General features: G+C 49.5%; 2 protein-coding genes across 7 annotated transcripts; one reads left to right on the top strand and one right to left on the bottom strand.

The window, feature by feature from the left end:
* Nucleotides 1–8440: 8440 nt before the first annotated feature.
* Nucleotides 8441–11576, top strand: ANAPC15 (anaphase promoting complex subunit 15). Of its 6 annotated transcripts, none has more exons than XM_006140953.3 (6): nt 8441–8591; nt 9729–9813; nt 9947–10071; nt 10600–10659; nt 10951–11088; nt 11233–11576. In XM_006140953.3, exons 3-6 carry the CDS (start codon nt 9952–9954, stop codon nt 11290–11292), a joined length of 378 nt encoding a protein of 125 aa, XP_006141015.1. In that variant the 5' UTR covers nt 8441–8591; nt 9729–9813; nt 9947–9951; the 3' UTR covers nt 11293–11576. The 6 variants fall into 6 exon arrangements, with proteins under 6 accessions (XP_006141015.1, XP_006141014.1, XP_006141012.1 ...); XM_006140952.3 differs by having other exon boundaries at nt 9942–10071; XM_027774030.1 differs by lacking the exon at nt 8441–8591 and adding an exon at nt 9005–9237 and having other exon boundaries at nt 9942–10071.
* Nucleotides 11577–12356: 780 nt separating this feature from the next.
* On the bottom strand, nt 12357–15209 carry LOC102500221 (transmembrane O-methyltransferase). Its single transcript, XM_006140949.1, has 3 exons — nt 14951–15209; nt 13710–13906; nt 12357–12739 (listed from the first exon to the last, which is right to left on the bottom strand). The coding sequence occupies exons 1-3, from the start codon at nt 15207–15209 to the stop codon at nt 12419–12421; spliced, it is 777 nt and encodes a 258-aa protein (XP_006141011.1). The 3' UTR covers nt 12357–12418.
* Between the last annotated feature and the right edge of the window lie 307 nt (nt 15210–15516).

Here is a 15516-nt window from a genome sequence, read left to right as displayed (position 1 = left end):
CTCGCCAGACAGACAGAGAGAGATAGAGAGACAGAAAGCGAGAAATCACCCCCCAGGGGGGATGGCCACGCCGCAATCCCTTCTCTTCCATTCTCCTCTCGGGATCTTGGGCACACATGCACACGTGCCCGGCGTGAGTTTTAAGCCACCGGGTCCGGGACGTGAACCACGGTCGACTACATGGGAGTCCAGTGACGTAGCCATTACACTAACTACTGGTCCCTTAAAAGAATTCTCTATTTTAATTTTTTATTTATTCATCCATTTATTTTAATTCAACCAGAGAGAGAGACACAGAAAAAGAGAGAGGGAAAGTGAGAAAGCAAGCCACCAGGTCCAGGACTCAAACCATGGTCAGCCATGTGGGAGTGTCCAGTGTCTTTAACCACCACACCACCTGCTGGTCCCAAAACTGCCCCAGTTTTAAAACCTCCTGTAATAGACCTCCTGTAATAGGGTCAACCTAAATAATTCAGGATAATCTCCCTATCGAAGGCCCCTAACTTTCATCATGTCTGCAAAGTCCTTTTGCTGTGGAAGGTACCTATTCACAGGTTCCAAGACACGGACATCTTTGGGAATGTTTATTCTACCTGCTGCCCCTGTGGGACAGTAAGGATGCATTCATGTCTGTGTAGTTTGCATCTCCTCTGCCTTTGCCACCAACACAGAGGGCTCTCTTTCTACTCTTCTTATTTTTACATGGTCAGAGTAAGGAAACCTTAGCTGCGGTGAGTGGACATATGCAAATAGGGGCCTGGCTTGAACACCCTTCCTGGGATGGTTCTCTACAAAATTGGAAGAGAATCCACAAAGATCCTTTCTACCTCATCTAGCCCTCCTAAACTCAGAATCAGGCCCAGAAAGACTCCAAGGAGGGAAAAGAAATGAAGCTTTGAAGGCCAGACCCGTGGCCTAGTGGTTAAGGGATCTGGATCCTACATGCTGATTACATGGTTTGAATCCCAGCCCCAGTGGCTCAAAAAACATGCCAGGCATGCATTTGTACCTAAAGTCCTACCAGGATGGAGGTGCTTTCTTCTCTCTGGCGAGTGCCTGTGCCTTCTAGCAAAAGGAAGAAAGAAGAAAGAAAGAAAAAAAGGAAAATGTTGGGACCAGCAGTTAGTGTAATGGCTATGTCGCTGGACTCCCATGTAGTTGACCGTGGTTCGAGTCCTGGACCCAGTAGCTTAAAACTCACGCCGGGTAGGTGCGTGCCTGCCCAAAATCCCGAGAGGAGATTGGAGGAGAAGGGATTGTGGCGTGGCCATCCCCCCGGGGGAATGATTTCTCGCTTTCTGTCTCTGTTTCTCTCTGGCTGGCTGGCAAGCGCGATGCGCCCTATAGCAAAAAAAAAAAAAAAAAGAGAGAGAGAGAGAGAAAAAAAAGAAAATGTCAAATGATCCTGAGGTAGAAGGAACCTTCTAGTCCAGGCTAAGGTGCACCTCCTTAGGTACAGTGGAGCTCCCAGCCTCCCCTGCAGCATCCTCTCCACACACCATACTCTCCTGCCTGATCGATCTCCACATTCCCCACACTCAGGTGTCTGCCCTGAACAGGGAGTCCCTGTCCACCTGGAGGCTTTCTTCTTTCCTCCTCTCTGATTCCCTGACTTGTAGCTTCCTTCAAGGTCCAAGTCTCTCCTCGAGGAAGCCTTTCTCAACATCTTCTGTCTTCCTCCAGGGATATGCTCATCTGTTGAAGAAAGGGCACTGCCTCCTGGCCCTGTTTCTGTCACCAAGATAGCCACACACCAGGCCCTGGGTCTACACCATGCTCAGGCACATCTCAGCTTTTGCACCTGCTGCCCCTTCTTGACTAGATTGTCCTTTCTTGCAAGGCCTCTTCTGCTCCCACACTGTCCCTCCCTTCTCACCATCCCCTCTCTTCTCTTCTCAGAACCCACCTTTATCCTAGCATTCATTGAGTGACCTGGAATTCAATTCCACTAGACTGGAGGAAATGAACCCATATTGTACAGGTAGTTATTAAGTGGCTACTCTGTGCCAGGCACATGCTAGGTGCTGGGAAAACAGATGAATCACACAGAGATCTGCCCTCCAGGCCTAAAGATGGACTTTATGCCTCTCTCACTCACCGGACTGGAGACTTCCTAAAAGTTGGGACTCAGATCTGATTCCTCTGTGTGTCTCCCATCACCAAGAACAGGCTAACCCATAGAAAAGGTTGTGGCAGGACCAGCAGTTGGCATGGTAGTTGAGGCACTGGACTCCCACATGGCCAACCATGGTTCAAGTCCCAGACTTGGTGGTTTGCTTTTTCACTTTCTCACTTTCTCTCTTTCTATTGTTCTATCTCTCTCTGGTGAGTGTACATGCCCTATGGCAAATTTAAATATATTTAAATATAGTAATAATAATGAATAAAATTTAAATAAAAAATTTTTAAGGTGGTATGAATGCAAGACTCTGACATTCTTTTGTTCTTTTCTTTTTTGCTAGAGGGCACGGGTGTTTGCCGGAGAGAGACAGAGAAAGGGAAGACAATAAAGCACCCCCTGTAGGGCACAATCATGCCACAATCCCTTCTCTTCCTTTCTGGATTTTGGGCATACACACACACACGCCCAGCATGTTCCTCATCACTGTGTCTAATCCACCTCCAGCTTTAGCCAACTCTGGACCGTGGGCATACGAGCACCCAGCATACACAGGGAGGTCTCCAGAGACAAACCCAGATCCTTCCCTCATGGTCAGCCCCACAGAGCATCATGTTTCACCCCCACATCATTGTCCAGCCCCCAAGACTGACATTCTTGAGTTGTAGCTTCAGCTCAGACAAACCGCTTTATGTTCCTCAGCCTCAGGTCCCTCACCTGCTAAATGTGGGCAGGATTCCCACCGCTGGGGTAAGACTAAGGGAAGACGATGAGCTTTTGTGACGGGCCCTTGGAGACCAAACATCATGCTAGATGCGTGGAAGACCATGACTGTGACACTCTCCTCTGCCCTCTACCAGGTCTGGCCATGCTCCTCAAGGCTTACAGAACCAATAAGGAAGTAGCTGGGACTACATTCATGTTGCCCAGTTCTGGTGCTTCTCGGATCCTAGAAATTCTCTGCATGGCATCATGGGTTTCCACTCTAACCTATGTGCTCTGGTATTTATAATTATTGAGAAATCCTCATCCTGTCCCTGCTTGTAGTTTCCAGGCCCTGGTTTGTGTAAGACCTGAAGAAAGGACTGATGGGCCCAGCAGTTAGTGTAATGGCTATGTCGCTGGACTCTCATGTAGTCAACCGCGGTTCAGGTCCCAGACCCAGTGGCTTAAACTCACGCCAGGCACATGTGCGGGCATGCCCAAGATCCCGAGAGGAGAATGGAGAAGGAGGGATTGCAGTATGGCCATCTCCCCTGGGGGGTGATTTCTCGTTTTCTGTCTCTCTGTCTCTGTCTGTCTTTCTGGTGAGTGCATGTGTCCTATAGCAAAAACCTCTAAAAAATGAAAGAAAAGAGAAAGAAAGAAAGAAAGAAAGAAAGAAAGAAAGAAAGAAGAAAGAAAGAAAGAAAGAGAAAGAAAGAAAGAAAGAAAGAAAGAAAGAAAGAAAGAAAGAAAGAAAGAAAGAAAGAAAGAAAGAAAGAAAGACAAAAAAAGAAGGGACTGGTAAAATCTCAAGACAGAAAGGGCCAGGTCTGGAAAATCCCTTCCAGGGGCTCATACAGAGATAGAGACATGGATGTGCTATTTATCATGTTAGAGAAAACGGAATGTTGGGAATAGGAAAACACTTCCCTGGGAGACCCTAGCAAGTCAGTAGTAGGGCAAGATGAGACGCGGGGTGTCCAGCTTCCATCCCAGCCACTCCATATCAATGCCACCCAATGCATTCCCAGCTGGGGTCTCCTATTTTTCATCCCCCTGTCCATCACAGGACATCTAGTTCTACCCAAGTGGATTCTCCTTGTTCTCCAAATATATCAGCTGCTTTCAGTTCTGTGCCTTTGGATGCAGAATGTCTCTGTGTACTTCCTTCTTCTTGTCTGTTAGTAGCTTAACTCCTACTCACCCCTCAAAGGCCATTCAGATGCTTCCTTCTCTGGAACAAAAATCTTAGTTTAGTTTGTCCAGGGCCCATTCATCTCTGCCTCCTCTGTGCTCTCATAGCACTCTCTACATACATTGATTTGAACATTGACCACCCTTCCCTATCATTGTCACAGTTCTCACTAGCTGGTACTTCTCTCTAGGGCAGACGTTATTTCTGCTTTATCTCTTTGTCCCCAGGATCTAGCAAGGTATCTGGGGTACTCATTTGGCACTAAGAATGTCACCTGCTCATCAGTCACCATGACTTGTTGAATGTGCCTGAGACCTTGGTAAGAAATTCTGGGACCAGCAGTTGGCATAATGGCTATGTTGCTGGGCTTCCACGTAGACAGCGGTTCAAGTCCCAGACCCAGTGGCTTAAACTCATGCCAGGCACGTGTGCGTGTGTGCCCAAGATCCAGAGAGGAGAATGGAGGAGAAGGGATTGCGGCATGGCCACTGCCCCAGGAGTGAGTTCTCATTTTCTGTCTCTGTCTCTCTCTGTCTTTCTGGTGAGTGTACATGCCCCATAGCAAAAACCTCTCCAAAAAAAAAAAGAAAAAGAAATTCTGTGTTACTGGGGAATTTCCAGCAGGAAGAACAAGAGGCAAAAGAGTGGGGGGCGCTGAAGTATGATCCTATCATACCTCAGAAGGAGGGGAGACTAACAGAAACATTGGTCACGGGAGAAGCAGATGAGAAATCCAGTTCAGACTGGGCCCTAGTCTCTGTCCCCAAGGAACTTATAGTTCCCTGAGAAATCACACAGAAACATATTTCGTGCAGGATCAGTTGTACTAGATTTCTTTCTTCTTCCTGATAGCCTTTCTTTACTTGGTTCTCAGGACACCACTATCTTGCCTGGCTTTCTGGTTATCTTTTTGGCCTTCTTTCTCTGTCTGGTTTGCTCCTTCTCCTAGTTTCCTTAAATTCTAAATAGTAGAGGAAATAATTTTCCATCCACACTCACTCTCTCGTGATCTCGTCTGGTCTCATGGCTTTAAACTAGCTACGTGCTGATGACTCCCAAACTGATCTATCCAGCTCAGATCCCCCCCAACCTGCAGACCCACATGCCTTCGCCTCCCAGCATCTCTACTCTAATTGGCATCTCAAACTCTAAACCCAAAACAGAGTTCAAAAACACCCCTCAAGGGAACCAGCAGTTAGCGTAATGGCTATGTCACTGGATTCCCACGTAGTCAACTGCGGTTCGCGTCCCGGACGCGGTGGCTTAAAACTCACGCCGGGCGTGTGTGCGTGCGTGCCCAAGATCCCGAGAGGAGAATGAAGGAGAAGGGATTGCAGCGTGACCATCCCCTCTGGGGGGTGATTTCTCGCTTTCTGTCTCTATGTCTCTCTCTGTCTGTCTGGTGAGTGCACACGCCCTACAGCGAAAATCTAAAAACAACAACAACAACAAAAAAAACACCCCCCAACACATCAAAAAGCATCTCCCTTGTCTTTCCCTTCTCAAAAAATGATAACTTCAATTTTCCAGTTGTTAGGCCTCGAATCTTGTCTCTTTTCTTACTATGATACTCCTCAACATCCAATCTGCCAGCAAATCTTATAGTCTCTCCCTTCTAAATATATCCAAAAGTCAACCACTTATCACCCACTACCTCTGGATTATTTATGATACACTCCCACTGGTCTCCCTGCTTTGGCCATTGCCTTTGAATTTATTTTAACTTTTTTTTTTCTCCTCTTTAATCATGACAGAGCATGTATGCTTGCATATGAGAGTGGGAAAGAAACAGAGAGAGGGAGAAAGAACAGAGCACCCTCCATAAGTCACACTGTAATCCCCTTCCTCCAATTCATCATCCCACTGGATCCTGGGTTTTTGAGCATGTGTCTGGCATGTTTCAGGTCAACTGGGACAGGGGATTTGAACCACAGTCACCATGTGAGACCTGGCTTCTTTTGAGCAGTACATAACCACTCAGAGCCATCCCCAAGTCTATTTTTTATAGAAAAGAGTAACTCTGTTAAAATGTAAATCAGATTGTGTGAATCTTCTACTCATAACCCTCACTGGCTCCCTAACACAGAGTAAGAGCCACGGTCCTGGCTTTATCAGATAGCCACATTTACCTGGCAGTTGCAACCTTTTGATTCTCATCTCCTGCTCTCCCGGTAGGACCCTATGCTCTAGGCATTCTAGGCCCTTTGGGTTGCCGTTCTCTCTCCATGAAATGCTCCTCTCCAAAACTCAGAAGGTGCTCTCTCTCTCTCTCTCTCTCTCTCCTCTCTTTCTTTCCCATCAGACCTTGGCTCAAAATCACCTTCCCAGTGACTTCTTTGGCCCTCCCCATGTAAAACAAATGCTTCTCTAGCCAACATTTTATTCCCACTTCTCTGATTTTTTTTCTTCTCAGTACTTACTGCAATCTTCAAACTAAAGATCCTCCTTGACTTACAATTGGGGATTATGTCCAGATAAACCCATTGTTAAATTTAAAATATTGTAACTCAAAATACATTTAATACATCTAACCTACCGAACATCGTAGCTTCACCTAGCCTACCTTCATCATACTCAGAACATTCACATTAGCCTAAAGTTGAGCAAAATCATCCACCACAAAGTCTACTTTATAATGAAGTGTTGAAACCTTACATAGTTTATTGGATACTGTACTGAGAGTGAAAAACAGAATGATTCATGGAGAAAGTATGATTTCTTCTGACCGCATATCAATTTTGTACCATATAAAGCTGAAAAATTTTTAAGTTAAACCATGGTAAGTTGGGGACTGTCTATATTTTATTTATCCATATTCTTTATTGTTTATCTCTCTCGTTAGAATGGAAGTTGCAGGAGAAAGACCTTTTTTGGTCTGTTTTGTTCACTACTGTATACTCACTACTTAGAATAGTGGATAGGGCTGGCAAGTTGTGGTGATTCGAGCATTGGACTCCCACACTGCTGACTGTAATTAGAGTCTCCGACCTGGCAGTTTGCTTTCTCTCTTTGTTGCTTTGCCTCTCTCTCTCTGGTCAATTTAAAAAAATAATAAATAACAAATGAAATTAAATAAATAGGTCTATAAATTAAAAAAATATATAGTGAAAGGTAGGATCTGCCCCAGCCTAGTGGTTAAGAAAGCTGGATACCACAGGGTCTGATTGCAGTTCAAATCTGGGCTCAGCAGCTTAAAAAAACATGTGCCCCAAATGCCAGCAGGATGGAGAAATGAAGAAGGGATTGCAGTATGCCCATGCCCCATGAGGGATGGGGAGGAATGCTCTCTTCTCCCCTCTGTCTCTCTCTGGCAACTGCACATGCACTCTGGTTATTAAGTTCTTTTTTTTTTTTAAATATAAGAATAATGAGGGACATATATTATGATGAACCAAATAAATATTTAATGAAAGGGTGGCATTTCTGAGAGGCATATTTTACTCTTTAATGAAAACCTTTATAATGAGCAGAGCTTGGCAACATAATCATTTGATATGTACAGGACAGGGCCTCTTAAACAACTGTATCTAATCAATCTAACATCAGCTCAGGATCGGAGGCTGGACTGAGATAATGATGCCGGTTGAAGAAGAAACTGGGTCCATACAGAGGAAAGGACTCGCCGAAGTTCAAACATCTGAGTTCGGGCAGAAGTGGAACTGAAGAGACAGGTGACACATAGCGGGGACTGGCTTGAAGGCTCTCTGTTACTAGAAGGCATGAGGATCTCCGGAGGGGAGGCTGAGTCAGAAGTTTCCAGAAGTGAGGAGTCAGCAAAGGAGTGGGAGCGGTGAGGAGGCTGATCACGCGGGGGATCCGAGCCAGGCCTGGAGGGCAGTTTAGTTCCTCAGCAGCAGAATGCTGCGCCTGAGGCTGACTGGTCCAGGAAGACTCGTGTCAGAACTGGACTGGCCACCTTGCCAGACCGGTGAGTTAACTGCCGGTGTTGCAAGGTCTGGCTTCCCACTAGACTGTGAAATCTTTGGGAACGGCGAGTATGTTCAGACGTTTTGCCCCAGCTTCTAACAGAGCCTGGGATATACAATAATAGGACCTCAAAACATTTTTGCTCAAGGCTTTCATTAAAGGATGAATGTGGTCAAACAGGAAACTGAGGCTGAGGCCAAGCAGGAAGGAGGTAAAATCACCCGGGATTCTGGGGTGGAAGCAGGTTAATTTTCCTGGGGCACAGCAGGACAAGCAGCCCTTACACTACTGCAGATTGCTGCCAGCGCTTTATCTTAAGGAGTTAGCAATCAAGATTTCCTAGCAATCAAGATTTCCCGGTGGACCGAGAGGCTGAGTAAATGCGCCAGTTGTAGCTGGGTCAGGCGGGAAAGGCCGATTGGCGGAGGCACAGGGCGTGGCCAGTAGGTAGGCTCGGCAAACCTCCTTTTGCAACAGCGTGACTAAGGTGTGGTCACGTCACATCCGGCCTGGAGGGGGCGGGAGCGGGAAAACAAAAGGAGGCCAAGAGCGCATGCGTTTGCCTGGTCCCGGATTCTGGTGGGTTCTTCCGCTCAGGCTAGGGAAGCGCTTCCGGGTGGCTGCCCGCTGCCGCTTCCCGGCGCGGTAAGTACAGAAGCGATGTTGCGGCCCATTCTGCCCCTTCTTTCTTCCTTCCCTGAGAGAAACCCACCGCCTCCCCCAGTGCACCGTGTTTAGACTCCTTTTCCGTTAAAGAGCTCCAGCTCATTGGCCGCTTCTTCGCGACTAAGCCCCACCTTATTACACAAGCTCCATCACTCATTGGTTTCACTTCCTGTCAGCCAGCATTTCTTTCAGTTAATTGGCCCTGCCCAGGCCCGGCTCTTTGTCGCGTTTAGCGACCCTATAAGGGCACACTCCTGCCTGAGTCCCACCTCTGCCTTCTTTCTGTTGGTCAGCTGCATGGTCATTATCATAATGGCCAAAGGCTGGGCGGTGGCTTTGCGGCTGTGGGTTGGGCGTTCGAACCCCACTCTGTGGCCTGTCAGTACTTCTGGGACGTGAGGGTGGACGCTCTCGGACCTGTTAACACGGGCTGCCAGGCCGAGGCCCAGGGAAATGCAGCTGCTGGGCCTGTGCCCGTCAGATAAGGGCAAACGCAGGAACTGACTTAGATCCTTTTTTGCTGGTCTTCACTAGTGCCCAGCCTGGGTCCCTTCCCCGCGGGAGTTTTAAGCCCTGGCTCACTGTGTTACCTAAAGCCAGTTTCTGGGCCTCAGTGTTCCTCTCTGTGAGCTAAGAGATTTTAATTTCTATTCTCTGGTACCTTTCTGATCAGCTATCACAGCTGCTCAATCAAAGCTCATTTTGTTCTTTTACATGCTTGTTCGTTCCATCTTCCATCTATTTATTGAACCATGTACTCATGCCTTCTAGAATGTATTACTGAACCCTCCTTGCCCATGGCACACCACCCTTCATTCTCACCTCCTAACCTGGTTGTGGTCCTGAGAGAGGTGGTTAGTGTCCTAAATTCCTTACCCTGGGTGGTGTGGTATGAACCACCATAAAGAGGCAAAAAGTAGGTTTTAGTGTTTGCAGAAGGTAATTTCAGTAGCTTAAATTTTGTCCAATTTTGTAATGCCAGTGTGCATTCCAAATTCCTGTTTCTGCACTTGGCTTCTATTCCCTTCTCTCTTTGAACAGCCTACAGCTTTACTTATCCATTACTGTCAGAGTGACTTTGAAGATGGTGTAATTGTTGTTGTACCCATTTTACAGATGAGGAAACTGAGGCCCAGAGAGGTTAAGTGACTTGGCCACAGTCAAGCGGCTAGTAAGTGGTGGAGCCAAGACTCAAACTCAGGTCTGTCTGATTCCTAGAGGGAAGGGTTGCTTCCTACTGCCTCGCACTCCACCCCTTTCCTAAACCAAATGACAACTAAATAAAAACAAACCCCAAACAAAACACATTCACCTGACCCTTTCCCACAGTCTAGGAGCCATGTCCACCTTGTTCCCCTCACTCTTCCCCCGTGTGACTGAGACGCTGTGGTTTAACCTGGATCGACCCTGTGTGGAGGAGACAGAACTGCAGCAGCAGGAACAGCAGCATCAGGCCTGGGTGAGTGAAGACCTGGCGCAACACAGTCAAAGACCCACTTCTGCTGGGCAGTAACCCAGCTTTACCCTGGAGATCTGCCCTGGAAGAGCTTATTGCCCTCAGAGCTCAGAATAATCAGGGTAGGATCCAGGATGCTGAGGTTCTCATCTTCATGATGTCCTAATTTGCTGGGGGAGCCATGGTTCTTCTGGGCCAGCTTAGAGCCCAAGCTCTTAACCCTCAAGCATAGGAAATAATAATTTTGAGGACCTAGAGATGCCATGTTCTAGACTGATAAGCCACTCATTTCACCCTCATCACACTTACATGAGGAATCCAAAGCTCAGAAAGTATAAGTAGTTGGGTCAAGTTTATAGTAAGTGGCAGATGACAAGAGAAAAAGGGATTGAATCTTCCCAAGAACTGGAAGAACCTGTCCTCCACACTTGGAGGTCTTCATGGGGGCAGATTGGGCCAGTCGAGTGCTCCTGACTTGACCTCCTTGGGCCCTGGCCTCCTTCTCCCACTTCTCCCCATCTTTGCCCACAGCTCCAAAGCATTGCAGAGAAAGACAACAACCTGGTACCAATTGGCAAGCCAGCCTCTGAGGTAAGTGGCCCCAGTGGGTGCGGCCTCTTTGGGGTCCAGAAAGAACTAAGCCTTTGCTAATTCTGAATGTCCTCCCCTGACCCAGAGCAGTTGTGGTTCTAGCTCTGGAATGGAGTCCAGGAAGGAGAGGCAGATGGGGTAGGCCTTGGGCAGAGCATGCACCAGCCTGCTAGACTTAGTCCAGGGAGTCAGAGGTCATTTGTTGGCCCCTGAGAGAGGCTCCAACTAGGCCAGCTTTTGAACTGGCCTAGGCAGGCCTGCAAGGCCTCAGGCTCTCCTCTGCCCCACCAGCACTATGACGATGAGGAAGAGGAAGATGATGATGAAGATGAGGATAGTGAAGAGGACTCAGAGGATGATGAGGACATGCAGGACATGGATGAGATGAATGACTACAATGAATCACCTGATGATGGAGAAGTCAATGAGGTAGGTGAGGGTGTGGGGAGGGCCTCTGTTCCTGGGCCCCTGCCCCAACCTCATTGATGGCCACTGGGCACAGAAACCCTGGATCCAGCCAGGGACAAGCTCTGGGACCGAGGCTGGCTGAGGCTTCTCCCCACCCACACCCAGCCTCCTCTCCAGGTGGACATGGAAGGCAACGAACAGGATCAGGACCAGTGGATGATCTAGATAGTCAAGGCCACGGTGGCCTCAGGGAGATTCCAGGCCAGCCCACCTGCCCTGCATCCCACTTCCACTCCACAGAACCAGCTGATGGCCCCTGCGCCTGAAAGCTTATCCTCAAGTACCTCCTCAGCTGCTGTGAGGACCTGGGCTCCTGGTTCTCCCAGGCCTTCAGTCTGGCTCATCCTGAGGGCCTGAGCCCACCCCTTCATCCTGGCCAGTACCTCATCCCTGGTTTCCAGGGTTGGTCTCTTTATAACCTTGTTTAATAAAGACAAAGGACTGATATATATTTTTCCCCATGTCTATTCCCTAATTGTTAGTGGGGCCCAGAGGAATCCAGCAACTTTTCTTGGGGTTTGAGGAAAAGACACTCAAGGGACATTGGGCAAACCTAATTGGCCAGACAGGCCAGGTTTTGGGAGGTCCGTGCTGACTCTGGCCCTGAGTCCAGGCTCCTGTCCCATTTCCTCCAGCCCAGCTTGCCCGCAGCCATTCCTGTGGTGCCTCTGACTTACTGTCTACCCTTTCCTCTGAATCTCATCCAGAATGGCATGGGCTGGGTAGGGGAGGCCTTCTGTGGTCACAACTGGGAGGTCCCTGCCGGTCTTCTAACCAGCTTCCTTAGAGTTAAGAGAGCAGGCAGCATGTCCCCTGGAGTCACCTAGCATGTCAGTGACAGCCAGGTTGGGCACTCAGGCCTCTTGCTGAGCCTGTAGCTCCCTGGAAGGAGGGGGTCAGTGGGACCAAGCAGCCTGGGAGAATTGACACTTCAGGTTAGTGTGGAGGCCAGAGCAGGTAGAGATGAGAAGAGAGCCTCTCCAGCCCTGAGCCCAGCATGTGTCAGGCTCCAAATGGAGGGGAGGGGGGGGTCAGTGACAGCCAGGTTGGGCACTCAGGCCTCTTGCTGAGCCTGTAGCTCCCTGGAAGGAGGGGGTCAGTGGGACCAAGCAGCCTGGGAGAATTGACACTTCAGGTTAGTGTGGAGGCCAGAGCAGGTAGAGATGAGAAGAGAGCCTCTCCAGCCCTGAGCCCAGCATGTGTCAGGCTCCAAATGGAGGGGAGGGGGGGTTTCTGAGGTCTCTGGTTAGGTGGGGGTGGGGGTATCTGTGAGTACCCCTGGGCCTGGATCTCAACCAGGTCCGGCATAGGTGAGCTGGGCTATGCCATCTTTGATGGTGGGGAAGTCTGGGAGGCCAGTGTGGTGGAGGCGGCAGCGATATCGGCCACAGCTCTTGGCATACTGCAGGAAGCGGGGGGCACCAGGGAACAGCACGTGGTCAGCCAGCACAGTGGCGCCAGCTGGCAGTAGCACATGGGCCTCCAGCAGCTGCAGGTCCCGCAGGTAACATCGGGGCCGGTGTGCCAGGAGCACAAGGTCTGCCCGCCTCAGCTGGTGCTGGGTTCGCAGGAGTGGGATCACCTCCTCTGAGCTGCCCACGATGAGCTCCACCTGCAGGGGTAGCAGGACCGGGGCTAAGGGAGGGAGGGACGGTTCTGCCAGCCCAGACCCCACCAGAATCTGGCTTATTTCACTCTGACCCCTGGCCCCATGGTGATCTCACATTTCCTCTGGCCACAGAACCCAAGAAATCAGGCTCAGTATTGTGATTTCCATTCTGCTCAGGAGCGTATCAGAGGACACATACTGGGACCAGCAGTTGGCGTAATGGCTATGTCACTGGACTCCCATGTAGTTGATCGCAGTTCGAGTCCCAGACCCGGTGGCTTAAACTCACGCCTGGTGCACGTGCATGCATGCCCAGGATTCTGAGAGGAGAATGGAGGAGAAGGAATTGCAGTGTGGCCATCCCTGCTGGGGGGGTGATTTCTTGCTTTCTGTCTCTGACTTTCTGGTGAGTCTACACTCCCTAGAGCAAAAACCTCTCCAGAAAAAAAAAAAAAAAGGGTCACACAGCTAACTAGAAGTACACACAGATTCAACCCAGAGCTGGCCCTGTGACTTGGTGGTTAAGGGAGCCAGATCCCATGTAGCTAACTATGCAGTTCAAATTCTGGTCCCAGCAGCTTGAAAAACTTTTTGGTCATTGTGTGTACCCCAAATACTGACAGGATGCAGAAATGCAGAAGGGACTGCAGTGTGCCCCATGGGGGCTGTTTTCTTTCTCTCTTTCTGACAAGGGCACATCTGCTCTGGCAACTAAAAGATAGACAAATAAAAGATTGGACCCAGATTGGCCAGGATCCAAGGACCTTTCTCTTAGCTGCCTATTGTAATCTAGCCGAAAATATGTATAAATGCCTTGGGACAGGAGCTCACACACCCTCCAGGACCACAGTCCCCGAAGTGGAGCCGTTTCCTTCTCTTTAGGGGGGAGTGCCACACAAGGAAGGCCTAGCAAGACCCAGGTAAGACCCAGGGTGGCAGAGAAGAGATTGGGCTGGGACAGTGGGGAGCTGACCGTGCACTCGTCGAAGCCAGCTAGGCGGATGAGTTTTTCAGCCACTGCTGCTGTGCGTGGGTCCCGCTCCACAGTGAGAAGGCGACCCCCAGGGGGCAGTGCACGGGCGATAAGCAGTGTGGAGTATCCGCAGAAGGTGCCCAGCTCCAGCACACAAGCAGGGGCCTTCTCTTCCACCAGCCGCGTCAGGATCTGACCTACGGTGGAAGACAACTGTTGCCAAAGACACAGGAGCTGGATGCAAGGCCTCTCTGGTAGAATGAGGTCTTACCTGCCTCGCTGCAGCCCCCAACCAGCTCAGGTTTCAGCCCTTAAAGCCCTAGCTGTCTCCCAGTCCTCCTGTCTCCTCCAGTCTACATACCAGCCACAAGTAATCCTTCAGACAAATCCACCCCTGTCACTCACTGGTCCCTATGATTCTCAAGGCCTTTGGGACTGAATTTAGGATACTCAGCCTGGCATTTGAGACCTTCCTGGACCTGGTCCTATCCTACTTTTCCAGGTTCTGCTCTCAACCCTTTCCACCTACAGCCCATTACAGCTCTCCCTAACAACTGTACCCAGAATCAGTTGTCTGGACTCTGCGAGCCACATCTGTGCATATGTCCCCCCCACCTCCACTACCATCTTCCTTGCCAACTCAAGATCATTCCTTCCAGTCTCGGTTCAAATGTTCTTCCTCCATGAGGGCCTGGGCAGAAACAACCACCCTGTCTCTTTCAGGCTCCTGAGAGGTCTCTGTTAGGACTTCAGTTTCATTCCCTTTTTGTTGTTCATTGAATATTTTTCTGATCTTGGAATTGAATGCATTTCTAAGATGAGACTCTTAAGTACTTGTGGTAGGAGCTTGTGTGCGATACATGCAGGCACACAGCTACCCTGAATGTGACGTGGGGAGAAAAACTCCTGATTACAAAGCTATAAGCCTTGTGCTCCGATGGTTATCCTCCCGAGTGATATGCCCTATTTGAGGCCAGCGTTTGTGGCTGATTTATTCCTGTGACCTCTAACCCCCACCCCCCAACACCTAGCGCACACTTGGTACAAAAGAGGTGGCAATAAATGTTTGTTGAGTGAGCGAATGCCCTGCTCCAGGCCCCGTATTTCCAAATAAGAAAAACAAAAGACCCACAGAGGATCAAGAACTTGGCCAATTCACCCAGTAAGGCAGTGACCAATCTCAGATCTTCCTTCACCATCTTGAGAAGACTTCCTGGAACAGAAGGCTAGGGCACACTGACCTTTGACAGCCCCCATGTGGCTCAGGTACTCGCAGTGGCTGCTCCAGTGGTCCAGGGTGTTGAGGATGTGACCAGGGTCCCCGGGCAGGGCGTGGGTGAGCACATAGCTGAAGGCCCGCTCCTCAATCCGCAGCCCTGACAGACAGTCTCGGAAGCTCCGTAGCAAGACCATGCGCACCAGCAGCCGGAAGTAGTGCCGGTACCGCACCAACAATGTCACCACCAGTGGCAAGAAGGCTAGTGCAATGGCAGGGGACATGGTCCCTGCCTAGACTCCGGGCTAGAAAGAAAACACACACCCACTGTTTGCCTGTTGTTTGGGCAGCCTTTACTGGGAGCAACTAATAGCCTTCTATTTTATAAACCGGCTCAGAAGTTTCATAAACTTAGCTTAGAAGGGCTAAGTCTTTCACCCAAAGTCACACAGCAGAACTGGGATTTGAGTCCAGGTTGGTATGACTCCAAGCCCATTTTGCAAGGACTCTATTCTGACCACATCCAGCACCCAAACCCAAACCACTTCTACCCAGTGCCCATTCCTGGTCCCGTTTCACACTGCTCCACCC

The sequence above is a fragment of the Tupaia chinensis genome, unplaced genomic scaffold (genome assembly GCF_000334495.1).
Source record: "Tupaia chinensis unplaced genomic scaffold, TupChi_1.0 Scaffold000047_1, whole genome shotgun sequence".
NCBI classification, from domain to species: Eukaryota; Metazoa; Chordata; class Mammalia; order Scandentia; family Tupaiidae; genus Tupaia; species Tupaia belangeri.
This window is presented reverse-complemented; position numbering and strand designations above follow the sequence as displayed.

Coding starts and splice junctions, on each gene's coding strand:
- ANAPC15 (XM_006140950.3), top strand. CDS start 8,500: ATGCGTTTGCCTGGTCCCGGATTCTGGTGGGTTCTTCCGCTCAGGCTA. Junction 8,592..9,941: donor CGCTGCCGCTTCCCGGCGCG/GTAAGTACAGAA, acceptor CCTTTCCCACAG/TCTAGGAGCCATGTCCACCT. Junction 10,072..10,599: donor AACAGCAGCATCAGGCCTGG/GTGAGTGAAGAC, acceptor CTTTGCCCACAG/CTCCAAAGCATTGCAGAGAA.
- LOC102500221 (XM_006140949.1), bottom strand. CDS start 15,209: ATGTCCCCTGCCATTGCACTAGCCTTCTTGCCACTGGTGGTGACATTG. Junction 13,907..14,950: donor CCACATGGGGGCTGTCAAAG/GTCAGTGTGCCC, acceptor CTTCCACCGTAG/GTCAGATCCTGACGCGGCTG. Junction 12,740..13,709: donor CTGGCTTCGACGAGTGCACG/GTCAGCTCCCCA, acceptor CTACCCCTGCAG/GTGGAGCTCATCGTGGGCAG.